This window comes from Barbus barbus (genome assembly GCF_936440315.1).
Source record: "Barbus barbus genome assembly, chromosome: 39".
Classification (NCBI taxonomy): Eukaryota; Metazoa; Chordata; class Actinopteri; order Cypriniformes; family Cyprinidae; genus Barbus; species Barbus barbus.
Window position 1 is genome coordinate 2,102,922 of NC_136717.1, and position 27,696 is coordinate 2,130,617.

The 27,696-nt window shown below is 36.6% G+C and overlaps 2 protein-coding genes and 1 long non-coding RNA gene across 3 annotated transcripts in view; 2 read left to right on the plus strand and 1 right to left on the minus strand.

The window, feature by feature from the left end:
- The window catches only part of LOC306858963, a 1,377,007-nt gene that overhangs the window by 701,062 nt on the left and 648,249 nt on the right, over positions 1–27,696 (plus strand). The gene's annotated exons all lie outside the window — the stretch shown is intronic.
- Positions 440–19,029, minus strand: LOC306858477 (protein NLRC3-like; the record flags this gene model as incomplete). The annotated part of the gene is made up of 12 exons (XM_079399044.1): positions 18,976–19,029; positions 16,013–16,097; positions 14,749–14,862; positions 14,386–14,493; positions 13,212–13,325; positions 12,882–12,989; positions 8,609–10,384; positions 5,881–6,054; positions 2,580–2,753; positions 1,508–1,554; positions 598–987; positions 440–513 (listed from the first exon to the last, which is right to left on the minus strand). The coding sequence occupies exons 2-12, from the start codon at positions 16,060–16,062 to the stop codon at positions 440–442; spliced, it is 3,129 nt and encodes a 1,042-aa protein (XP_079255170.1). The 5' UTR covers positions 16,063–16,097; positions 18,976–19,029.
- On the plus strand, positions 21,806–27,490 carry LOC306858918 (C-type mannose receptor 2-like). Its single transcript, XM_079399721.1, has 4 exons — positions 21,806–21,942; positions 22,035–22,400; positions 26,277–26,624; positions 26,774–27,490. Exons 1-4 carry the CDS (start codon positions 21,909–21,911, stop codon positions 27,133–27,135), a joined length of 1,110 nt encoding a protein of 369 aa, XP_079255847.1. The 5' UTR covers positions 21,806–21,908; the 3' UTR covers positions 27,136–27,490.

Below are 27,696 nucleotides of genomic sequence, written 5' to 3' on the forward strand. Positions count from 1 at the left end.
ACTGTCACGAAGCTCATTTCAGTTTTCAGGGAGGAATCGACTATATTCATGATAAAAACTGAATTAAGACTCTTCAAATAGTCATCAATTAAAATCTGACCTCAAATTGATTTATGTTTTATTATGTCTGCACAAAAACAACAGATGAAAATGAATTACATGTTCTCAATTAAATGTGTTTATGAAAGGTAGTTTTGAAATGATTGACAACTAATCATCACAAATATAGGTTAAGAAATGACAGATCACTCAGCAGGAATCTCACACACGTCTATATGGGGATTTATTACACACATTTGTTCTGACGTAATTTAACTGACAGAAGTTCAGCTGCATGTAATAAGGATAAAATAAGACACTAAAACATCTCACTGTTACTGATTTATCATGTAGCTCAAAGCATTATGGGTAAAATCTCTCTGCAATCTGTTTTGATTCATCAACACAGTTTCACTGATGATCCAATATTAACAACAAACCCAGGATAGAGCGGCTGAGTGAATGTGGTCTGTTCTGTGTGGATGAGGCTCGTTGTGTCAGAGATGCTGTAGAAGGACAGAGTTCCTGCACTGTGGTCCACAAACACTCCTATTCTACCTTTATAATCAGACACTCCTGTTGTACTGATGCTGATGGGCTTCACAGGGAGATCAGTCACGGTGTTATTTTGTATGAATGAGTATCTGTCAGGAGAGCAGAACAAACTCCAGGACTGATCATTATATCCAAACACAGAGTCATCACCCCATCCCTTCCTGCTGATGCTCTTATATGATACTGATATAGACACACCATACTCTCCACTCCACTCAATCTCCCAGTAACAGCGTCCACACACACTCTCTCTGCACAACAGCTGATGTGCATCAAATCTGTTTCGATTATCAGTATACAACACTTTTTCCACACACGTCACCTTTCTGTTCTCCTCAGACAGAATGAGTTGAGTGTGTGCTGTGTTTGGATCCAGTGTGAGATAACAAAGCCCTGAACACAAGAACAGAGACATTTATAACAACAACAATCACTACAGCTGTGTCTCTCTGTGTGTGTGTGTGTGTGAGTGAGTGAGTGAGTGAGTGAGTGAGTGAGTGAGTGAGTGAGTGAGTGAGTGAGTGAGTGAGTGTGTGTGTGTGTGTGTGTGTGTGTGTGTGTGTGTGTGTGTGTGTGTGTGTGTGTGTGTGCATGTTTATGTGGTTTATGAGGACACAAATGTGTATAATGACATGGGTATGACAGAGGTATTACAATATGAAGGTGGTTTATGAGGACACTGCCTATGTCCCCGTAATTCAAAAGGCTTAAAAAACATACTAAATGGTGTTTTTTGGAAAATCTAAAAATGCACAAAGTCTCCTGTGAGGGCTAAGTTTAGGTGTAGGGTTGGTGTAGGGCAATAGCACACACAGTTTGTTCAGTATAAAAACCATTACGCCTATGGAGAGTCCCCATAAACCACAAAAACCAATGTGTGTGTGTGTGTGTGTGTGTGTGTGTGTAGACATACATTTCTGTAGTCCTGCTGTAACCCTGTATTCTCCTGCATGATCCACACTATAAAACACAAACACAAAATCAAATTATGTTTTCAACTAGATGAGTAAAGTTTGTGAACAGACTTTGAAGTTGGCTTGAGAAAGCTAGGCCAGAAAGTTTGAGGGAGTTTTTACAGCTTTCACTTTTGAGGTTCAAGTTTGAAATAATTTTAGTTTAGTAATTTTGGTAAATTAGTAAATTTGGTCTTTATTTTAGGGTCTCTTAACTAGTTGCTTATTAGCATACATATTACTAAAATATTAGCCATTTATTAGTAGTAATTAAGCACATATTAATGCCTTATTTTACATGACCTTATTCTACATCCCTACTCCTACCCAATACCTAAACTTAACAACTACCTCACTAACTAATAAGCAGCAAATGAGGAATTTAATGAGGGAAAAGTCATAGTTTATAGTGAATTCTAAAGTGTTACCGTAATTTTAAAGATAGATAGATATGTTTTTTTATTTTCAGTTTTTTCACAGAGATTGATCTGGTCTAAAGCACAGATATTCTGCAGCAGTAAAATCTCTTCCTGAACTTCATAAGAGCTTGAAGTAAAGTGAGTCTCAAACCAGATCATGAAATGCATCAAATGCAGCTAAATGTTCAATATGGCAGCTGAATCTCACAGTTTGACACTTACAGGAAGAGAAACATACTGTCATTTACAGTACGGTAACATGGGGCAATTCCCTAGTGAAACAAAAATACTAACATTTATTTGGAATACATTTGTTTCATGCCAAGTATGCTACAAAATACATTTACATATTTATGTGCTTAATAAAAATATTCTGCAATTTAACTTTTGGTATACTAAACTGGTATACTGAAAGTCTGCTAAATTGGAACAACTAATTTTGTACTTAATGCACTTTAATTGTGTGGAAGTAGTGCTGAAGTACAACTAAAAATATACTTAAAGTATACTCCTTTGTCAGTCTATATGAGAGACTTATATATATATATATATACTACACATAGTCACTGCGAAGTTGAAATAGTACAACTTAAAATCTTACTGCTGGACATACTTGAGTTTGTCCAGTGAGTAATTTGGATCCTCCAGTTTTTCAAGCAGCAGCCTCACTCCTGAGTCTCCTGGGTAATTGTAGCTTAGATCCAGCTCTCTCAGGTGTGAGGGGTTTGAACTCAAAGCTGAAGACACATAATGGCATCCTTTCTCTGTCACCATACAGCCAGACAATCTACAAATACAGCAATAGTCAACATGGCATTAGTTTGACAATCATTTAAGCCATGAATTATGTATATGTACCTATATGGTCATGTCTTAAGGTTTAGGACAACCATTTGTTTTAAAAATAATGAAGTTATGAATGCAGTAATGTATATGTCACTATCAGTGTATGATGTCAATTATATATACAGTATATAATATAATTTTTTTTGTTACGGCCTAAGCCTTGTGGGATTAGTGTTTATTGTTTCTTTCCTTTCCGAGGTTAAGCTCTGAAATGAGACGAGGAGTCTGGACGTGGTGCTGGGGTGAAGTGGTGTGTTGCTGCCGGTCGTGTGATTGCTACGGTCACTGTTTAAGCTCCGTAATGAGCGTGGCGTGCACTTGATAAGGAGTTCCCTGTGTATGCATTTCGCTGTCATCAACAAAGCAGCTTCGCGCACATCCTGTACTAAAGGCTCTACTTCCCATGGTAGTCAAACATACAGATGGTACAACAAGAGTTACAGAAGCAGAAGACCTGAGGGATCGGGTAGGTACATACACATGAAGAAGTTCACTCAGATATGAAGGTGCTAGATTATGAAGAGCCTTATAAGTAAAAAGTAAAATATTAAATTGAATTCGATATCTGATTGGAAGCCAATGAAGGTGCCTTAAAACTGGAGTAATATGCTCATTCAACGGTGTTCGTGTAATGATCCGAGCTGCTGAATTCTGAACCATCTGAAGTATATGAATACGTTTCTGTGAAACACCACTGAGCAGACAATTACAGTAGTCAATTTGAGAGGTAACTAATGCATGCACGAAGACAGCAGTACCATTAACAGAAAGAGATGTTCGAAGTTGATTAATATTTCGCAGATAGTAATATGCGGACCATGTACTATTATTTACATGTGCCTCAAAACACAGAGTACTGTCAAGGATGGCACCCAGACTCTTGACCTGAAAAGAAGGAGCGATAACAGAATCGTCGACAGTAAGTGTAAAACTTCCACAATTATGCAGTTTTGATTTAGTGCCTACTAATTAAATTTCAGTCTTTGCACTATTAACTGAGAAAATTGCATGTCAATCATGATTTAATTTCAGAAAGACAAAGCAAAAGAGGAAGACGGCAATACTGAATTAGGCTTCGAAGACATATAAAGCTGGGTGTCATCTGCGTAGCAGTAAAAGTTTATATTAAATTTACGGAAAAGGGTTTATTTTGATGAACGTCAGTTTGCCTAGTTTATTTTATTTGTTTCTTATTGTCTGCTGTTTCGCTGCATGACTGTGATTTGCGGGTGGTGTAGGTAAAGATTTCAATAAAACGATTGATCTGTTTTTTGGCTTGTGTGTATATTTATGTTACTAGAACCCTTCTCAAACGAGCACTTTGAAAACAGGGTTTGTAACATACTATATGTGTATATGTATGTACGCATGTAAAACCTAAACTACCATGTAAACATAAATAATGACGGAAATGGCTGTCCAATGGAGTTGTCACCGGTGTTACTGCTCAAGAAAATAAAAAAATCCTGACTTTTGTTAGAACTTTCTATTTACATATTTTACATTTGACATCACTTTCTACTGTCCTATGTCTGACCTTTTGTCTATCCACAAAATTGTATTGTAGCTGAATAAGCTTATATATTACATTGTAAGGCTCCACCCATCCGGCCCAAGGAAGGTTTCCGGTGGTGGATGAAGGTTTCCTGCGTGTTCGGTCTTTCCAAATGTGCAAAGTTCTTCAATTTTAATTAAACTTTAATCTGACTCCATTTTATCATTTAATCTGACTCCATTTCTTTATGACCTCGTATTTAACTTGAAATACAAATTGATTGCTTGTCCATTTCTAATTTATTATTCTGATATTTGATTATTCTAGTTAACTCTTGACTTTATATTTACTCGTTCATTCGGTTGCTCATGTCTTTAACAAGGATGCAACGTAATCTACTAGAGTCAATAATTACAGAGTAAAACAGAATAAGGTCAAATGTAACAATTTATTATCAGTCAGGTAAATATTGTATGTATTATGTCAATTCCACAGCAATTCAACGAGATCAAATCATATCAATACAAAACGTCGAATTCTCAAAGATAATTCTATGAGTAAAGAATGCATACCTGACTTTATAGAAATACATAGTGTGAGCATTGAGACATACCACACTACGGGCCCCTGGTTACAGAATCGCCCCGACCCTTTTGCCACATTTCTTTAAGTACTTCAGACCAGAATAAACATCCCCCAAACTCGAGACAGGAACTAACAATTTGAATTTGCTTTGATCAAGCCGAGTTGGCACCTTTTGGGACAGAAGGTAATTTGCATGAAAACCACTGGGAATTGACCCACCCTCTATAGTATGCAAAATATCTCTGAACTCTCAGGATCTGTATTCCCTTTTAGTTTACTTCTTATAAGAATGAGACCATTGTAACAGTCGCCCTGAGACAATTCAAATGATACCAAACATGACTGTAAATAACATTTGCATTAATGTAGAATATTACATTCTTCTATTGACCATTCTGAGTGAAGGGAAGGATGGGGGAAGGAAGGGGATGAAAAGGAACTGATGCATATGTGAGAGAGGCATTTTCTTGTATTCTCTCTCAGTGGGGTGTGGAGACAGATGTCTGTATGTTAATGCACTGTGTGTGTGTGTTGTCCATCTAAGGAGTTCAAAGTGTCTGAGGTTCTGTAATCCTTACAACATATTAGACATGACTAACTCGCCTAATTAACATTATCTTTCTCATTGTTTTGTTCCTTTAGTTGATGGAATTATATTTTTGCCAAATGTTTTGAATGTATCTTGTATGCAAAAAATGACTTAATTTTCAAACACACTGCATCTTTTGCTAACTGTTTTCTCCTTTTGCTGATTTCATTGTCATTTTCTTCAAACAGCATTTCTTCTGGTCATGTTTATTTCGCTCTGGATTCATCATTCATGCTGCATTTTCAAATCCAGAGAGACACTGAAAACACTGGACCGTGGGATGCTCGCATGTAAATTAACAGTGTCATACTGTAAATCATATAAAATTACATTGCAAGCTTTACAATTTGATAAACACAATAAATATTTTGTTAAGTTATTTGATTGAAAACCATTTACCTCAGAATCTCCAGCTGACAGTTTGGACTCTTCAGTCCATTAGACAGCAGCTTCACTCCTGAATCCTGCAGGTCATTGTTACTCAGGTCCAGCTCTCTCAAGGCAGAATTTGAGGATTGTAGAGCTGAAGATAAACTTTCACAGGACTGAGCAGTGAGATTACATCCACTTAGCCTATGTGAAGAACAAAGCAAACAGTTATTTTAGAGTTCAGTAATTTAGTTCTTCTTAAAACTCCTGTTACAGCAATGCAGGGAAGGAAGAGAGGATCCAGTTGCAGCAAGTTTGTATTTATATAAATGAACAAAAACGATTGTCCAAAAGGGTCCAAAGACAAAGAAAAATAAAACCACAACAAAACAGTTAACAAACATGCACCATGACCTGAAGAAACCAAGGAGTATAAATAAATAATAAAAAATCATTCATAGAAAGTTTGTCTATATATAATGAAAAAAGTCATTTTCTATGGGCAATATGTTTCAAGGTGAATTAAGTGAGAGTAAAACCCTCTCTAAGTTCCAAGAAACCATAAAAGCTGTCTTATCTGGCTAAGGTGTCCTTGCTGCCATGGAAACCAGTGGCCTGGGGGGTTGTTTACAGACATCCCAGCACCCAGTTACAGAATGAAACCACATATCACAATATCGGCTACAGATACATAAAGAATAAACATTAAAACAGTCATCATGGGGTGTTTTCCCATGATTTAATTGTTTTCATTTGAAGAGACGGGAAATGTCTCAGGTTACGACTGTAACTATGGTTCCATGAGAAGGGGAACGAGACACTGTATCCTGGATTGATGCTATAGGCAATGTCGTCAGCACTACTGATGTCTGAAGCATGTGTGCAAACACAACAATTCTATTGCCCGACATAATTCCATGACATTATTACTGGAGCACCGTGAGTGTAAGATTGTGCCTGCAATGTACATCATCATCTTTTTTGTCTTCAGGAGCTGCTTGTTTATATAAACAAAAACATAAACCCTGAATGTGCTCATTGAGTTGCATTTGTGGTAAATTCGGTGGGAAAAGGGCCAAAATGGCTCTTTTGACGTTGAAGGTTGCAGACCCCTGTCCTTTTGCCCAGTGTGTGACTAACATTTTATTTTGATTAGATAATCATGCAGTGTTATAAAATAGAAGAAAATAAAGTGTGAGAGTACACATACAATATCCATATGTAATTTTAATGCTATGGCCTTTACGTCACAGTCGGTGTTCTGTTCTGATTCGCCTATTTTTCAGAGGTCTTTTGCATTCTCGAGATTTACATAAGGAGGAAACAATGGTGTTTGAGGCTCACGGTATGTCATTTCCATGTACAGAACTCTTATTATTCAGCTATGCCACAGTAAATACAGTTTTCCACTCTATGGCACCTTTAATGATATTTAAAGAAGACATTTAAAGCATGACTGTTTAAATTAAATTGTAACACTTTACAATAAGAGTCCATTTTAACATTAATGAAAGATGTATAAGTATTGTTCCTTGTTAGAGTGTGTTCATTTCAACATTTACTATTACTAATACATTTTTAAATTTGAAAGTTTCAGCATTATTAAACTATAAAATAACTTTAATGATCAATATAATAATTAATATTAATACATTTATTCATTTACAAAGTATGGTTCAGTACTGTTACTGCTTTTTTGCAATAGTAAAGCACTATTTTAGTTTTTCGTTCAGTATCCATTGTAAAAATTATCAGTTGATTAATCGATATCTGCCGGTGTGGTCCAACCTAGCTATCAGTATCGGTAAAAAACAATATCGGTTGACCTCTAGTCAAAATTGCAGTAACTACAAAATCCAAGCTAATACCTAGGCAAACCCCGTAGTAAGTGATGTTACTGCATTCTAGCTTTGTTTTCCAGGCTTTGACACTGCGGCCTACCTTGGTTGCCGTAACACATAGAACCAACAAGTCAACCAGCTAGCCTACCATGGAACAATCCCATGACCAAATGATGGTTGAACTAGCCCTAAAATGCAAATATGCAAAATATTAACTCCTAGCAAGGCAAATGACAGCTTTATAATAATTTAACATTAAGTAAAAAGACATTTTAGCCTCCCTGCACTGCTCCATTGAAGGCAATATCTACTCTGACAACGCAATGATAATGATTTTTTATCGCGTTTAGTGTTGTCAAGGTACCAAAATTTCTGTATTTGGTACCAATACCAGTGAAAATCAATGGTTCTCGGTATAACAGAAGATATATAATAAAAAATATATTTATACCGGGTCTTTTGACAACACTAATCGAACTGGTGTTTGTTGATTTGGACATCTCTTCATGTTCCAGGCAGCTAATCCAACTGTAGTAACAGGGGTTATTCCTTCAAGAGTTAGCTGGCTCCGGTAAAGTTATATAATGCGTCAAAGAACCAGTTTGTCCCATATTCGCAGGCATACGCTGAATGACTACCAGGCCATATAAATAACAAATGCTTAATTTATAAGTAATTATTCTTTTTGCACAAATCATTGTATCATTTGCGAGCATCTTCATCATCCACACTGACCTCTAAAATCATCCAGCTCTCACAAAGAAACACAAAAACCTTTAGTGTGTCTCACACACCTGTCAGAATTGTGATTCCGTTAGATTTTCCCATTTTGTTAATTGGTTAAAAAAAAGCACATCCTAAAATCGTAGATGTGATCATATTTTGAGAGTGGATTGATTATTTTCAGTGTTACTTACCGAACTGATCTGCATTCTTTAACCACAGGTAACAGATACTGAAGAACTACTTCTTCTTTATGTTGTTTTCCAGTAAACTGTTTTAGATAAAAAACATCCATCTTCTGCTCTGATGTCAGCAACACATAAACCAGAGCTGACCACTGTGAAGAGGAGAGTTTGGTTTCTCTTATTTTTCCAGATTTCAGATAATCTTGGATCTCCTGCATCAGTGAATCATCACCCAGTTCATTCAGACAGTGGAACAGATTGATGGATTTCTCTGGAGAGCGATTCTTCCTGATCTTCTGTTTGATGTACTGAACTGTTTCCTCTTTTCTATAGGAGCAGCTTCCTGTCTGTGCCAGTAGCTTTCGTAAGAGAGTCTGATTGGACTCCAGTGAGAGACCCAGAAGAAAGCGCAGGAAAAGATCCAGGTGTCCATTCTTACTCTGTAAAGCCTCATCCACAGCTCTCTGGTGCAGCTCAGATAATGAATTATATTTCTTCTGGTTAAAAATCTTAGACAACCGACTTTGTTTTGTTTGATCAAACACATTGATGTTGTTGGTTGTAAAGGAGAAGTGCACATATAGAGCCGCTAGGTGTTCCTGAAGGCTCAGATGAACAAAGCAGAAGACTTTCCCCTGATACAAGCCCAACTCCTCTCTGAAGATCTGAGTGCACAATCCTGAGTAAACTGATGCTTCTGTCACATCAATGCCACACTCTCTCAGGTCTTCATCATAGAAGATCAGGTTGCCTTTCACAAGCTGCTGGAAAGCCAGTTTCCCCAGTTTGAGGATTATGTCTTCATCCTTCACTTTCCTCTCATAGTCCTTCCCATGTTTGATGTTGGTCTGAAGGATCAGGAAGTGTGTGTACATTTGAGTGAGAGTCTTGGGAATCTCTCCACTGTCTGCTCGACTCAACATCTTCTCCAGAACAGTGGCTGAGATCCAGCAGAAGACTGGGATGTGACACATGATGAAGAGGCTCCTTGAGGACTTCAGGTGTGAGATGATCCTGTTGGCCAGACTCTGATCACTGATTCTCTTCCTGAAGTATTCCTCCTTCTGTGGATCATTGAAGCCTCGTACCTCTGTCTCTCGATGGACACACTCAGAGGGGATGAGATCAGCTGCTGCTGGTCTGGAGGTGATCCAGATGAGAGCAGAGGGAAGCAGATTCCCCACAATCAGGTTCATCAGCAACACATCCAATGTGGTTGATTTAGATATTTTACTCCGTTTCACTTTGTTCTTAAAATCCAGAGAGACACGGCACTCGTCCAGACCATCAAAGATGAACAATACTTTATTTTCCTCAATGGATGTTTTCATTTCTTTTGTTTCAGGGAAAAAGAAATTAAGAAGAGCTGAAAGACTGAGTGTTTTGTCCTTCATCAGATTGATTTCTCTGAAAGGAAGTGGAAATATGAGCTGGATGTTCTGATTCTGTTTCCCTTCAGCCCAGTCCAGGATGAACTTCTGCACAGAGACTGTTTTTCCAATGCCAGCGACTCCCTTTGTCAGCACAGTTCTGATGGGTTTGTGTTGTCCAGGTAAAGCTCTAAAGATGTCATTGCATTTGATAGCTGTGTCCTCTGTTGCTGCTCTCCTGGATTGTGTCTCAATCTGTCTCACCTCATGCTCATTACTGATCTCTCCACTCTCAGTGATGTAGAGCTCTGTGTAGATCTCATTCAGCAGCGTTGGGTTTCTCTGCATCGCTGTTCCCTCATACAGACACTCAAACTTCTTCTTCAGATTTGATCTGAACGTGGTGAGGGCTTGGCTGTGAAATAAAATGTAAAAATACACATTATTACAAGAGTACCGGAGTTTTACATTATCAACCCATTCACGTGACTGTACTGCACGCGGGACCGAAATGTTTGCTATCATGAAAAGTATATGAACGGCGGCAATACCGGCGTATTTAAGAAGAATAGTGTATGCAGCTCTACACACCCACATGAAAGCCAGTGTTTATATAGAAAAGGCAACATATCAGATGAATTCCGTGAGCGGAGGACATGAGCGCCGGAGTTTATGGCTGATAGAATCATTCTCTAGCATTAATTCTGCTCATAGCTTGTCTTGAAAAACGGAGACAGTTGAAATTCATCGTAGGGGTACTCGCACTGCAGGACTGTGCGGCAAATCTTCGGACACTGCCAGAATTTCATCGGAGATGAAATTTGATCACAACAGCCATTAATCGGCTATCGGTGAACGTGTCAAACCAGCGATCAAAGACTACAGATTTTAGCCTAGGATTATAGGAATCTTTTAGGATTCAAAATTTGTCTCAGACAACCAAATCGTGGCCAAAATTGCACAGTGTGAGCCGGGCTTACAACCTTATTGCCTGACCCATAGACATATGTCTTTTCATAGACAAACAATTGGACTCTGGATCTGATCTCTCATCACTATCCTCTTCACTAATATCCTCTGCGCCTCATTCGGGCTCAAATTGATATGCAATATAGACGACGCCATTGTTTACAATATAACCGGAGCACATGCCGCTGAGCTGAGGGGGGTGACGTTCAGAAGCGCAGTAGAGGCGGTTTAGCCAATCACAACACACTGGACCAGCTAACCAATCACGTATTTCTGAGGGAGGGGCTTCGTAAAACCAGGAAATAATCGGGCCGTTTATCAGAGAAGGGACAGAGAGGTGTGGAATATAGGTAAATTATGTGAAAAATAATGCATTTTTTAAAAAGCGAAGCATGAACACGTTTGATTGCACCCCATAAACACAATCAAGCCTAGAAAAAAACAGTCAACACCCCTTTATTCTATACAGTTGACTAATTGGTAAACCTCATTTTAGAGGAACTGGATGATAACTGTTGATGAATAATATTGTATTTTTATCTGTTGGTTTTCGGAATACTGTTGTATGTAATGATTCATTGATCTTACTTATTTTAACATCCAAAAAGTGTATCGACTCAAATCATAAAACAGTCATCAATGTATCTCATCCAAACCTTAATATTTGTATTAAATAGATTGTTGTTATAGATATGATCCTGTTCAAATTTACCCATAAATAAATTGGCATAATTTGGTGCTATTGGAGTACCCATCGCTGTGCCCTGATTTTGTAAATAAAAATCTTTCTCAATAATTCATGGTCGGAATTAATGTTGTAAGGTCCACTATATATTATGATGGTATTCTCGTATTTTCAACTTTACAGTACGTATTTAGTGCATCCAAGTCTGCTTCATGAGGTATATTTGTGCAAAATCAAGTAACATCGAAGGCAATCCATCGTGCTTACACAAGAAATTTGATTCAGTTTATTCAAAAACTCTGTAGTGTCTTTTAAATACGATGGTAATTTCTTCACTATCAGTTGAATAAAACAAATTTTGACATTTACATATTGTTTCTGTTAATGACCCATTCCCTGAGACAATTGGTCATAATGGAGGATCTTCTCGTGATTTGTGAATTTTAGGTAAAGCATATAAAACTGGAATCCTAGGAAATTCATTTTTTTTATATTTTAATTATTGTTCATTAATCCATTTCCTATCAAATCCCATTTGTAAAATGTCATTAATTTGTTTTTTATAGCAGTGGTTCCCAACCAAGTTTCTGGAGGCCCCCCAACGCTGCATATTTTGTATCTCTCCTTTGTCTGACACACCCAATTCAGGTCTCTACTAATGAGCTGATGATCTGAATCAGGTGTGTTTGATTAAGGTGACATGGAAAACATGTCGGGGAGCCTCCAGGAACGTGGTTGGGAACCGCTGTTTTATAGGACTAAGTGGGGTTAAACACAAGATTTTATATAATAGGTCTCGTCATGTAACATCACTTTTATTTTTTCAGTGTATATATTAGAATTCATAACGACAATTCCTCCACCTTTACCAGATACAGATAAAAAACAAAAAAAACAAAGCATAAGATGAATTTCTTGTAGAAAATACATGATCAAATAAATACCATTCTATAATAATATTTGGTAACACTTTAGAATAGGGAACACTTATTCACTATTAACTGCGACTTTTCCCTCAATAAATTCCTAATTTGCTGCTTATTAATGGTTAGTAAGGTAGCTGTTAAGTTTAGGTATTGGGTAGGAGCACTGATGTAGAATAATGTCATGTAGAATAAAGCATTAATATGTGCTTAATCAGTGCTAATAACTGGATAATATTCTAGTAATATGCATGTTAATAAGCAACTAGTTAAGAGACCCTAAAATAAAGTGTTACCTAATATTTTTATACAAATTATACATAACTCAATTATACCTGAGCCCAGGCTGTATATCTCCACTGTTTAACTTTATTGGGTGAAGCATAGACGCATCACTCTTCATAGACACACAGCTGAGTTCTGATCTCTTCTGATGAACTGGACTAAAAGAGAGAAAAAAAATGCATTAATTTCTTTAAATTACTATACCCAACAAATCAGCTATTAATTTATCATTATCAAATTCACTTAAAGTCCAAACTGTGTATTACATTATCAGATAGAAAAAAAAACACAAAGCACAAAAATAATTTCTTGTTCAAAATAGAAAATAAATACCATACTATAAAATATTTTTCTACAAATTATATTTAACTCAGTTATACCTGAGTCCAGGTGGTGTATTTCCACTGTTTATCATTATTGGCTGAACCATAGATGCATCACTCTTCATAGACACATGGCTGGGCTCAGGTTCTGATCTCTTCTTATGAACTGACCTAAAACAGAACAGATTTAAAACATGATGAGAATCATCTTACTATCACATCTTCAAGAAGTTTATTTTTTTTAAAGCTCTTGAGGAAGCTTTATGATCATGTTTTTTAGTAAATATTAAACTGGTTATTTTGTTTAAGTGTTCACACTTGTAGTTCGGTTCCCTATCTGTTGGTGACTAACAGTTACAATGTCATGATGACATTAGGGGTCTAACTTGGGAGCCCCAAACACCTCTGAGTTTAAGAGAAAAAGCCAATAAGAATTGGTGAGTGTCTTGCATGTTCAGATTTTTGCTTCGGAGCTGAGTAATTGTAAGAGAGTGCAATTCACCAAGCCATTTCACCTCGAGCGCTGCTCTGGGTTGGCGTTATGGCATGTACAGCGCTGGACCTGATTCAGCAATTCCCCTGAGCTCCCACCCCGTTTTGGAGTTGCCGCCCCCATTTGGAGATCTCCAGGCTGCAGTTATACCCTTCTCGCTCCAGTAGATCTTAAGATGAATCATTTCTACTTCTCCGTCTCTGTGGGTGAATTAAACCCGTCATGATTATATAGGCAGCTCAATATCCCGTGCTGTTCTGTTCATTCAGTGCTGCTTTGAATCCGAGAATGCGGTTGTGAATCCTGACAATGTAAAGGCGTCAGTTCGGCTTTATAAATGCGGTTCTGACGGTCGGATAATAATAAAATGTTCTATGAACGCAACTCTATGAAGTGATGTTGCCATACCAGCCTTTACCTTCTGCTCTAGAGTCTTGTTTTGTGTTAAACATGGCAGAAAAACAGTCTTAAGAAGGGATAACTGCAGGATCGCTCAATGGCCGTGGCTTAAGGTGCAACGCGTCGGCGCATTCCATGATAATCAACGTATTTTCATAATCAACGTAATCGATGACGTCGACGAATTGCTGCAGCCCTAATGTTTATACAAAAACTGTGTGTTTGTGTGTGTTACATGATCAGATACAGGTAAAAAAAATATCCACAAACAAAGCACAAGAAGAATTTCTTGTAGAAAATACATGATCAAATAAATACCATGATATAACTCAATTATACCTGAGCCCAGGCTGTGTATCTCCACTGTTTAACTTTATTGGGTGAAGCATAGACGTATCACTCTTCATAGACACACAGCTGAGTTCTGATCTCTTCTGATGAACTGGACTAAAAGAGAGAAAAAAAAATGCATTAATTTATTTAAATTACTATACCCAACAAATCAGCTATTCATTTATCTTTATCAAATTCACTTATAGACCACTATGTAATCATTTCCTTCACACTGTTTATATAAAAACGGTGTATTACATTATCAGATACAAATAAAATAAAAAAGCACAAGAATTTCTTGTTCAAAATAGAAAATAAATACCATACTATAAAATATTTTTCTACAAATTATATTTAACTCAGTTATACCTGAGTCCAGGTGGTGTATTTCCACTGTTTATCATTATTGGCTGAACCATAGATGCATCACTCTTCATAGACACATGGCTGGGCTCAGGTTTGGTTCTCTTCTTATGAACTGACCTAAAACAGAACAGATTTAAAACTTCATGATGAGAATCATCTTACTATCACATCTTCAAGTTTTTTTTTTTACAACAATATTCTCCACAATGGCACTACGCTGACATAGAGGAGACAAACTGTTGAATAAAGTTTTTTGTTTGTTTTCTTTGCATTCAAAAATTATTCTCATAGCTTCGTAACATTACGGTTGAACCCTGGATTATTTTACCGATCTACGTTTCTGGACCTTGATCGTGATTATTACTTTGCTCTCTATGGGAGGGTCAGAGAGCTGATTAGATTGAGTGTTATGGATTGCTTAATCTGTGAAAGTATGTACAGAATGACGTGTTCTGTGTATGATAGAGTAAACCGTAACAGCACGTGCAGTGACAGCCTCCCCCAGGTCCTAACGCCTGTTCGGTAAGGAGTTTTAATCTGTAGGGGGCGCTGTAGGCCTACTTCGAATTAAATTAAAAGTAAAATAGCCTACACAAATAACATTTAAACTGTTTCCGATTAAATAAAGCAGGAATTGATGTCATAAAATGATGAGTATGTTTTGATTTAAAGGTTAGAATCTACAGCTTACATGAAAAAAAAGTCACAAACATGACACTTTTTTAAAATTTTATATATACTGATTTATTCATTAATGTGTGATATGTTTTATTTTTTTAACAAATCATATGCTCTAAAAGATTTTCAGAATTTTTACAACTCTTTTGCTTTAGACCATCAACAAATGTTAAACCTTAAAATAAAATGTTAGGGTTAACACTCCATACTGTGGGGGGAAAAATGCAGCGATTGATATATAGTTTATTTACAGTTATTTTCAAAGCTTCAACGTACTGTCAAAAAACCTTCATTATTGTTTATTTCATTCTAACAAATAAGTTCTTAAGTTCAAAATTAAAAATATTTTGCTTATAATTTCTGCAAAGGAGAGACTTGGTGTTGTTTCCAAACAAAAGTAAATATGCCTATATTTTTCAAGTCATTTTTGCCGATACCGATATATCGGATATTGGCAAAATCCAATATCGTGCATCCCTAAAATAAAATTATTATATGATTATGGAATCTGGACAGTTTTGACTAGAAACAACCTGAGTGTGACTCTCAAATGAACAAAACCAGAGGGTTAATGTTTTAGTGAAAGTACCTGTATCCTGGCAACAAATCTTCATCTCCAGATGTCTGTGTTTTATCCATGACGGATCTGAACAGTTTGATCTCCTCCACTGACTCTAGATGGAAGTGACAAACAAACAAGTAATTGGTAATCTTATTAATAAGTACTTAAGCAACCTTATATTATCATAAATCATTCTATTTAACATTCAAAGAAATTCTGTATTGTAAACAGGATTATGTTTGTTTAAAATGGTAAATATACTGCTATATATAATGTTGGGTTCCAGCAAGTTTTCTGGTTGCTCTTATTGGCAGATCAAGTAAATGATAAGTTGTACAAATGGGGTATATGTTACACAATGATTGTTTATACCGGGGGTGTGCAAACTTAGTTATACCATGTAATGTCATATAATATATAAGAAGTAAATAATAGCATAAACATAATTGCTGCCCCATCCACCTTATTTTTCAACTCGGAAGTTAGCCGTTTTCTGTGAATGTGCGAGAGACTTCTGGTTTATTAGCCACTTTCGGGAAATAACGAGAAGAATAACAAAGTGCAGCAAACAGTAAAATCAGATTGACTACAGCAGTCAGATGAAGTCAGTCGCACGCCGGCATGTTCTACAAAACGTCACCAAAACAACACATCATCAGCTTCAGGTTGTCTGATGTAAGACTTTGCAGGCATGCCTGAAGAAAAATGGCCTGAATGGGTTCACAAGTCAATTTGAATGACATGTTCAGCTCCCTGTATGCACTGAATCCTCTGAAGTAGTAAAAACACCAAGAGCATAGAGAGAGTTGGAAGTGGCCAAGTCAGTTTAAACCAATTCTGTTTAACACTGAAGCTCCGAAGCTTGTATCAAAAAAACACATTTCACATTAAAGCACTGTATTGGAGCTTGAATCGTTTAGCCAAAAACACATGATCTATGACGTCTGAAGCTTTGTTTGCCTGAAAACCACATGACATGTATCTGCACTGTAAAAAGTGATAAGTTGACAATTCACTTAACTTATTTTTTTTAATTATCATTTACTTAAAAATTTTAAGGCAAGTTAAGTCAACTTATCACTTTTTACAGTGTGGTTCAAACGAAGCGAACCTCAGCGCCGTTTCTTTTACATTATATTACATTATAATGCGTCAGCATTGTTTTCTTTTTATCGTAATTTATATATTAAAGTCATGAGATTATGTTTGATTTATTTTAATTATTTTAGTGGCAGTACACCGACACAAATGAATGACTTTGACAATGGCCAATATTTTTATACAATAAATTAAAACAAGGAATCAGTAGTAGAACCAGATGTGAAACCAGCACAGTTTTAAAAAGCTTCGAGTAATGAATATTTTTCCGATACAATTGGGTCGAAAGCTTCACTGGTTCAGAACGCATCCTGTTGTTTGCCATCGATCAAGATCTTTATTAAATCCTCAGTGTTAAATGAACACTGCTCAGTATTTATATAATCCACACTACAGAGTGTAACACTGAAGCAGTGTTAAAATTAATTAGGTAATTAAGAGATTCATTGAGTGATGATTAACCCTTATTGAAGACACCTGATGTAAATCACCAAAGGAGAAAATAACTATTTGTAAGTCACCATTATAGTGATCAGTGTTTACTTTAGTTGTGCCAGATCAAGAAAACCTAACTCAGTTATTCAGGTCACCATCTGATGACTTTTGCTCTTTGCAAAAGTCTGTCTGTTATATTTCAGTTATAGTAGCCAATAAAACTTAACATTGAAAAAAGTCAAGGGTCAAGAGCCCAACTAAAGTAAAGTTTCTGCATGTTCCAATGAGTGAAAAATCATGAAACGGGTTTGTGTTGCCTGACTATGATGACGCATATCTTCAGCACAGTTTGCAGTGCAGGCTTCAATATTAATAATATTACATTTACATCTGCATCCCAACTCGAGCTACTTTCAAATGTGCATTTCTAAGAGACAAGAAAATGTTTGTAATCAAAAATAGTAACATCTATAAAAATTGTAACAACTTAATTTTTATATGGTAAAATGTTACGTTTTGTTAAAATTAACCAACCGTTGGTCTTCCATAGTCGCATATATTTAGATCATGATTTCTACAGTTAAAACCACACATATAGCACCTCAATAGCATAGTACAAATGTAACTATATAGTTTCTAGGTATTTGTATGAAAAACAGTTGTCTAAATACATGTAGTATGCTGTAAAAAATGATTTTACTTTTATTTGAATTATTTTAATGGTAAAAGACTGTAAAAATGCTACAGTAAAAACCTATTAATTGGTTAAATGGTAAGTTCTCCGTACTATATACAGTGAAAAACTGTATTGGACATTACATGTAATTTTACGGTGGTATACTGTTTTTGGAAGTGAAAAAGAACATATCATTTACTGTGAATAACCGAAAATTGACATTCCCATATTTGATGTTTATTTCATTGAAATAACTGTTTCTTCTTAGATTTTCTTACCAGTTGTGTATATTAGGGTTGTATGTTACAGCTAATGTTGTTTAATTAATGTTTATTGCATTGTTTAAAGTCTGTATGCAGTCAATATTAAATGTGTTATCATGATGGTGTTTAGTGTTTGTGTGAATGACACTGTGCACCTTCTATATATGTTAATATTTAAAAGCTGTTTATGATGACCTTTGGTACAGGGCTTTTCCTTCAGTAACAGCTTTATTTTCTACATTATGTGTAAAATATAGATTTTTAAATACAGTTTGACCTACAAAATACAGCAGTTTTTGTAATTTACAACTGTATAATCTAAAGATATTTTACTTGCTAACACTCAACAGTTTCTTTAATTCTGTGTAAAACGGATGTGAAACTAAGTGGTAACTACAGCTTACTCAGTTATTGAATACACTCTTGATTAAAACAAATACTCTATTTAGTGTGCTGTATCTTATATTTATGTTCCGTTTAACAAATGTTACATAAAAATAGTATTTTTTAAAGATTACCTGTAAAGTTTCCTACATGTCAAGGTTCCTCTTCATGAAAGCAGGAAGAGATCTGTGTGTGTCTGTTGGGTGGAGTCAGTGATTTCACAGGTCAAAGATTTATTTTTTCTGTAATCAGGTCATAGTACAAATTCTATATTAACAAGTCAATATGAATTAAAAATTGAGTGGACTGTCAATTATAGTGCTCAATATAGTACTCTAGCTTGTATAGTGAGGTCTTATAATTTATTATGGTAAATACATTATTCTATTTTCTATTTTTATCAATTATTTTCATTTTGACTAATTCTAACACATTTGAACCTCTACAGACTTTGTTTTTCTACTTCAGTATGCAAATTTCATGACAGCAGTAGACAAGATCACTGCAAGTTTTAGATCACTAAGCTATGGCTATAAAAGTAATGAGTGATAAACAGAATCCTTATCACTTCAATAAAACAAGGAAAAAAGAAGAAACCAGGTGTACTCTTTGCCCGTTTGCCATTTTTATATAATGTCTGGAGATAAATGTTAGGGTAGAGTGGGGGAAAACGCTCCATGAGAGAAAACGGATTTCACAGTAAATGATCTAATTTACAGCAGTAAGGAAAAGTGTTTTAAAGCTTGTTGTTTTGTAGAACATCACAGTTATATATGATATGAGAACAGTAGGGCCTGTAGGTAGGGAGTATTTGTTTTTTGTAGAAAAATATAATTATATTTTCAGAATGACACAATTTTCCCCCAAACATAGTCTGTGGGATAAAACGCCCCCCAGGGGGCAACTGGCAATTACTGTAGTTACTCTGTTCTGAACGGCAAATCCTTCGTTTTTCCATCAAATGTATCCTAACTAGTTGATTGAATAAACATATTTGGAATTTATATTTACAAACTACCTCAAGATAGCATCAGGTAGCCAGTTAGCTAGCCGGTTAGCATCAGATAACAATATTTTTCAAATAGGCTATTATAATTTCATAATCTTGTATTAAGTAAAGTTTGTAATGTATTAAGCAAAGTGCTTTGTAAGATTGGGGGGTATTTTACCCATGGGGCGTAGCTGGGGTTTGCAGGTTGTACCAGTGGGCCCTGTTTGAAATTGTTCAATTTAATTGTTTGTGCTATTTACACAATGTTTAAGTTTTTTCAAGTTTGTAGGTGTCCAGGTACAGAAACCAAATAATCAAATGTAAAATAGCACTGCATAGTCTTCACTGTAAAAATGAAATATACAGTCAAACCAAAATTGATTCAATATTTCTCACGTTATTATTCGCTATAGTTTAGAAAATGGTCAAAGTTACAAATTCATCTCGATAATGTCAGATAACTTTGATTGTAATCCATTACATACCTTTCTATCAACCAAAAATTGATTTAAGATTCTTTGAATTATCATTTCGTTTGTCTCTGTTTTCTGCCTTATTGTTATTGTTTGGACTGACTGCGCTATGTTGCGACTTCTTGCTTGTTTTTTGGATTTTTGATTCTGGATTATCCTAATAAAGGACTGCACTAGGATCCTCAACCTGTGTGTCTGAGCAGTATGTGACAGGTCCACAGCTTTTGCTTGTTGTACTTACAGTAGTGCCATAACTACAGAATTGGCTACATATTGCACAATACAGCATTACTGTAGTAGAAGAGAAGATTACTGGACTTCTACTACAGTGGGGTCACTGAACTGCAGTTGTACTGTGTGTCTAATTCATTACATTGCCAGTGTGCAGTTTTAATTCATTTCACTCCAGTTGTACTTTGTATTGGAAATGTTACTGCTGTTGAACCATATTGTACAATAGTTGTACTGTTTAAACTTCATTATAATGCAAATCTGCAGTTTTACTTCCGTTTACTGCCATTATACTACAGTTCATCTTTTGTAAAGGATTATTATTGTTACAGTTCGGCCAGGCTCTATCACCAGCCAATCACAGCGCACTCCCTCACCTGAATTCTGATCACACGCACCTGCACATCGTCTGGCCACTAATCACCCCTGCCATAAAAGCACACACCTCGCAACACCACATTGTCCGGTCTCGTTCATACGACGTGAACTGCTTATAATATCACAGCGATTTACCTGCTACTTACCTCCAGAGTTCCCCAGTCTGTGTGCTCCAGTGATCTGCTCCAGAAGCCTGCTACTCAGCCTGTGTCCTGTTCCAAGTTCCTAGTATTCCTGTCAAAACAAAGATATCGAATCACCCTCTCATCGCTCTCCAACTAGTCTATTGGATATTCTACTCCCCATACTCCGTCAACCTGGCTCTGCTGTTCCTAAATAAACATCAACTATTAACCTTATTCTGTTTGAGTCTGCTTCTGTAACAATTATATTTCAGCGAGTCAAATGGTCTATGGACTGTCAGACCTGGAAACATTCTGAAGCATCATCAACAGCCTGCAGCAGAAACACAAGGAGATATAATCAAATGGTTTATTGTGGTGTCCAAACATTCCCCAATCAAATGAACCTGAAGCAAAGCATTGTTTGGACATGACATTGTGTTTAGCTGTCAAACTAAATATTTTCTGGATATATAACAGTAGAATACTGTTTATCATGAATCCTCAATTTACGTCAAGGAATTAATAATTTAGAAATAATTATTGATAAATATTTGATTTGATCAATTTAATTTGTGTCAGGAAGTGTGCATATGTGATGCAGAACACATATAAGCATTAGTTGTGTCTCCTAATATCTTGTGTCCTGCAGAAAAACAGAAATTAGGTCAAATACAGAGTCAACAGTAAGAGGAGGTGAACAAACACAAAGAAAGAGGAAGTAAGATATGAAAATGTAATTCAAATGATGTGATCCCGACTGACGGATGAAAGCAGATATAATAACCATATAGCTTAAAGCTACAGACAGAAACACCAGGCTCAGGTCAGAAATAAACAACCTCTAAAGAAAGAGCTTGAGTTTTTCAGAAATGGAACAAACGCTATATTTCATTCTTCTCATTGGTGAGTGCGTTTGTGGTTTTATCTATGGTTTATAGTTTCATAATGCTTTTCATAACAGGATGAAACCTAAAGTCAGACCCTCTCTTTCACAGCTCTCTGCTCCGTATCTGAATGTGTTCAGCGTCAGTATCACTTTGTAAATGAGAGGAAGACCTGGACTGAAGCTCAGAGATACTGCCGAGAGAAATACACAGATCTGGCCACCGCTGACAACATGAACGACACGAACGAGCTGAAGAAGAGTGTGAATGATAGACGTGTTCAGTATGCCTGGATTGGGCTGCAGAAGACGGGTCGTGACGAATGGCACTGGTCTTCAGGTGAACCTGTGCTCTATCTGAACTGGGGACCTGGACAACCAGATGGCAGTGATGAGTGTGGTTTTATGACAAATGGACAATGGCATGATTGGCCATGTGGTAACAGTCTGACATTCATCTGTAAATCATCTAGCAATGGTGAGTGCATCTCTAAACAAAGATTAATTTTCAAATCAATCATATACTGTACATTACTACTTTTCAATGTATTGTAGATAAAGAGGATATATTGTCACACTTTCAGTTTCAAGTCAAGTCTGTTTAGAATAAAATGGATACAGGCCTGAAGAAATGGTTGGCTTTAGTAGCTTTTCGCCATATAGAACTATTTGCCAGCTTAGGGTACTGACCCCACCAAAGACTGTCCGGTTAGAGAAGAAACGAAGATCCACTTTTTTTTATGGGAATAACCCCTTTATTGTTAACACTTAACAGACTGGTTTGTGTGATGTTGTGGATTTCTATAAATAAAAAAGTGACATGAATATACTTAATAGTATTAATAAATTACAATAATTAAACATAGTGGCAATGACACAGCACAATAAGTTAAGATAAATAATTAAACAAACATTAAGAGCAAAAGATTGAAAGCAATACGAGGCAGGCTGTAACTTAATCAGCGTACAACTGTAACTTGACACTTTATTAGTGTAGTGCCACTCGTTCTGAGCTATGAGGGCGCATGCACATAAGTTGTTTACAACACTTTTCCATTAAATATTGAGAAATACGGCAAACTTTGCTTTAAATGGGAACAAAACTTGTACTAATTACAACAAATGTAACTTTAGCACTCACAATAATGAATATATGTATATAAGCATAAACTACAGGGTTACAGACACGCGAATTATGAATACACGCATACACACATATATATATCATTACCTCAAAGGCATAATAACTCGCTTACAAGAACGGATTCATCTCTCATCGGCCACATACCTAATGATTGCAAACTTAGTTTTTCTTTCACGCACAACACTTCATCCAAAAGGCGATCTATAATTATGTCGCAGAAACTTAGGCCCATATGTGAACACTCCAAACGGTCTCAGACCCCTCAGAAGCCAACTTAACCGAGACCATCTTGGGAGGTGGTCTGAGTATGGTTTGCCTTCGGCTGAAGTTACAGTTCGATAAAAACTTGCATTGTGAACACAAATTGGCCCGGGCTCACTTGATTTTTCCATTTGTGAATTCCGATGTATGGCCATCAGATGTCTCCGTACAAATCATTGTTCATAATGGCTGCTGCTTCTGGCAGATCTCTGCAAATTATTCGCTCACAACGTCCACTCGTTTATTTTAATTTGAACTGCTTCCAAACTGTGTAAGATAGACGTGGCTGTGCGCCTTGCCAGTTAAAATGTTTTGATATGGTTTTACAAGCACTAAATGACACTTTCTGTTTAAATGGTCAAAAAAAACCATGGTTCACATAAACAGAGTTGGTTTTGTCTCAATCAGTCGTGGTCAGAATTATTGGCACCCTTGGTAAATATGATCAAAGGAGGCTCTGAAAATAAACCTGCATTATTAATCCTTTTTATCGTTTATTTAAAAAAAAAAAAAATCACAAAACATTGAACCAAAACAATTGAAAATGGGGTAAAATCTCATGAAATAAATGTTTTTTCTCAAATACACATTGGACACAATTATTGGAACCCCTAGAAATTCTTATGAGTAAAATATCTCTGAAGTATATTCCCCTTCCTATTCACAATTTTGAGCACTCCAGGGTGATTATAAACATGAAATTATCCTTCCTCTTTCACAGAAATATAAATAGGAGTTGAAAACAAAGCCAAAATTCCCTTAACCATCCATCACAATGAGAAAAACCAAAGAGTATATTTCTGATGTGCAGCAAAAGATAATTGAGCTTCACAAATTAGTGAAGTGGCTTTAAGAAAAGAGCAAGAGCAGGGAAAATTCCCATTTCCACCATCAGGGCAATAATTAAGAATTTCCAATCAATAGAAAATGTTATGAAACTGCCTGGAAGAGGACGTGTGTCTATATCATCCTAATGCACGGTGAGAAGGAGAGTTTGAGTGGCTAAAGACTCTCCAAGGACCACAGCTGGAGAATTGTAGAAAATAGTTTAGTCTCGGGGTCAGAAAAAACCTTAAAAAAATGGTCAAACAGCCCCTACATCACCACATGTTGTTTGGAAGGGTTTCAAGAAACTCCAGCATATTCAGTTATCAGACACGACTGGAACTTCAAATGGGACTGGCTTCTAATCTTCCATAGCCACGGAGCTCTGTCATGACAGCGAGGGCATCACGTCGCAGGCTTATGGCATCGATAAGAGGAGCGGTGTCCGCAGACTCAATGCTTGTAAAATGGCAAATAATCCTTCTGATCGCTGGTTCTGCATATTATTGAAGAGCATAAGATAATATAATATAGGTGAGAACGATATTAGAATTATAGGCCTACAAAAGAATGCTGCGCTTATTATAAATAGACGTCTCAGGGGCCATTCACATATCGCGCCTAAAAACGCGTGGAAAACGCTAGGCGCGTCGCGCTCCGGAGGTGTCTGTCGTTGCTAAACAACCATCAGCTGCGCTCTCCGTTACAAGGAAATTTCAGCAATGGATTTCCAACACTGAAAAACACTTGCTGTAACTCTGTTACAAGATTTATTTACTAAGAAAAGTAAAAAACGCCGCAGTGTTTGGGTGCACCCCATACTTCAAAAACGCTGCTGAGGTTTCAAAGTAACGGAAAAGGTGAGGAAGCTGATTGGTTGGTTCTTGTCACATGACCTGCGGTGCGCTTGCGGCATTCTGAAAAGTTGAGATGTTTTTATCTCGATGCGGCGCGGACGCGCCTGGAAAAAACGAGCGCGTCGCTTCCATTATGAGCGCGCATACCGCGCGTCTCCATTTGAAATAACGAACTTGAGCGCGCAAAAGACGCGATATGTGAGCGGCCCCTTAGGCGTGTGCTTTATTTTAAATGCAGCATGCGATGTTGTTTAATAACTTTCAAACGGTAGAGCCTGTTCCTTTATAGCATAGCCAAAGGTCGGTGTATTTTTGCTTTATACATTTTAGGCTTATTCTCAAATTCAGATTGTGTTAGTGGGGCGGGATTATTAGGCCATTTTAATCGGACAATTTGACCGGAGAGATTTAATTTTGTCGGACATTTCATTTTTTTTCCGGCCAATGTCCGGCAATTACCGGACAACGGAAACCCTGCTTCTGACATAGTAGCCAGGGGACAAAATTTTTATTTTATGAAATAGTAACACTAACTGGATCCGCGGACGCAGCCATCTTTGATTTAGAACAACTATTGGCCGTCTCGCTGCCATAGTTTGACCAGACTCCCCATCACATTCATTCCCTTTAAATAGACTCCTAATTATGTGTCGCCTAATGGTTTGCCAGCTGATGTGCCTTTGTATATTATAATGAAAAAACATTTTTATTTTTTTGCATAAAAACACTTAAATTAATTGAACACTAATTGAACTAAAGTTGTTTGATGTGCAGTGCAGTCTTTTACTCATGGTTAATGTTTTATGAGATGTTTATCCTTGTCTGATTTTATTGCTCTTTAATGTGATGTTGTTTGGTTTTTATAATAACCTGATCTGATTATGAAGAAATGTGCATAAATTAACAGCATAGGTTGTGTGCTCACATTTAAATCATGAAATATGGGTCAGAATAACATTTTTCCTCATTTCATCAAACATGATTAATGATTGTAAACTGTGTTTAAAATGTTTGATGAAATATCTATGATAAATTGTACATTTGTAAATCACAAAAATCCTGTGCTATGGGCATTTCCATTCATGCCGGTTACAGCGGAAGTTATTATACACAACTATTAACTGCACGACTATGGCTTTTTAAACGTGGAAGTGTGAAAAAGGTCTATCTGACAGCTATACAGCCCTTGTAATATAAAGAACATGAACTGAACATGAGCTTTTTTACAAACTGATTCATTAATTATTTCCCATTTGTTTTCTCAAAGCGAACACAGGACTCGTCTTTGTCAATCAGTTGAAGAACTGGAGAGGCGCTCAGAGATACTGCAGACAGAATCACATTGATCTGGTCAGTGTGAGGAACCAGAATGAGAATCAACAGGTTCAGCAGTTCATTAGTAGTAGACCGTTATCTGGGTCACGTGTCTGGATCGGTCTGTTCAGAGACTCATGGCAGTGGTCAGATCGGACTAACTCCTCATTCAGATACTGGAGGTCTAAAAAGCCTAATAATGCTGGAGGTGGTCAGAATTGTATAGTTGTTGAACTGAATACTCAGGGACAATGGAATGACAAGTCTTGTGATGAAACATTTCCTTTTGTGTGTCATGAAGGTGAGTAGATCTTCACAAATCAGTCAAAATCCATTCATCACCTGAAGATCTCTTAAAGTTCACGCTACATGCCTGACATGACAGATTCATGCATGTTGTTTTTCATCGGTCTCTCTCTAGTTTCTGCTTGTGCTTGGTTTGGTTTCCAGATAAACTGATTGTGATCAGGGAGAATCTGACGTGGTCTGGAGCTCTGAGATACTGCAGACAGAATCATGTGGATCTGGTCTCGGTTCATTCAGAAGAGATGCAGCGTCGTGTGATGAACGTGGTTAAACTGGCGTCTACTGCAACTGTGTGGTTGGGTTTACGTCACTCCTGCACTGTGGACGTCTGGTTCTGGGTGAGTGGAGAGACCGTGTGCTATCAGAACTGGGCTCCAGGGAACGGCACATCAGAGGAGGACTGTGAACATGCAGTGAGATCTGGAGCAGTTCAGTCTGGAGGAGATCAGCGCTGGATCAGCCGTCCTGAACACGACAAACTCAACTTCATCTGCAGCAGATATTAAGAGTGAAAGGATATACAGACCTTTCATGTAAGAAAACAAATGCTTGTGTGTTCACTTCCTTTAACTTTATTTTCATTAATCACTTTGTAAAGTAATAATTTTACATAATTTCAGGTAACACTTATAATAACGTTCAGTTGTAAGTCATTTATAAGTTAATGATGAACTAATAATTTACTAAACAAAATGATTATTAAGTAAAATGCTAATGATTTACAAATCTATTGTAAGTTATCTTAAAAAAGTAGCATCATGAAATAATCAAACAGATCCTTAGTAATCACTTGTAATCACTTTATAATCATTGAAATGTCAACATTGTACTATTACCTCAATAAACATTTGTTAATCATGAACAAATGATGATTAACCCATTAGTAAATTATCATTATATAATAAAGTATAAATTAATAGTATATAATTTATGTATGTTTCGTTACAGTTGTAAGCTGGTCTATTAAAAAGCACAAAAATGCAATTATGCTAAAACAATTTTTTTTAAATAATAATAAATTATTTTCTGTCAAGTGTAGAAAATTAGTCCAAAGGGGGGTTTTAAAG

Bases quoted from the DNA above. Each gene is read 5' to 3' on its own strand.
- LOC306858918 (XM_079399721.1), top strand. From the start codon at position 21,909: ATGGAACAAACGCTATATTTCATTCTTCTCATTG. The intron at 21,943-22,034 runs GTGAGTGCGTTT...TCTCTTTCACAG, and splicing joins ATATTTCATTCTTCTCATTG to CTCTCTGCTCCGTATCTGAA. The intron at 26,625-26,773 runs GTGAGTAGATCT...TTTGGTTTCCAG, and splicing joins TCCTTTTGTGTGTCATGAAG to ATAAACTGATTGTGATCAGG.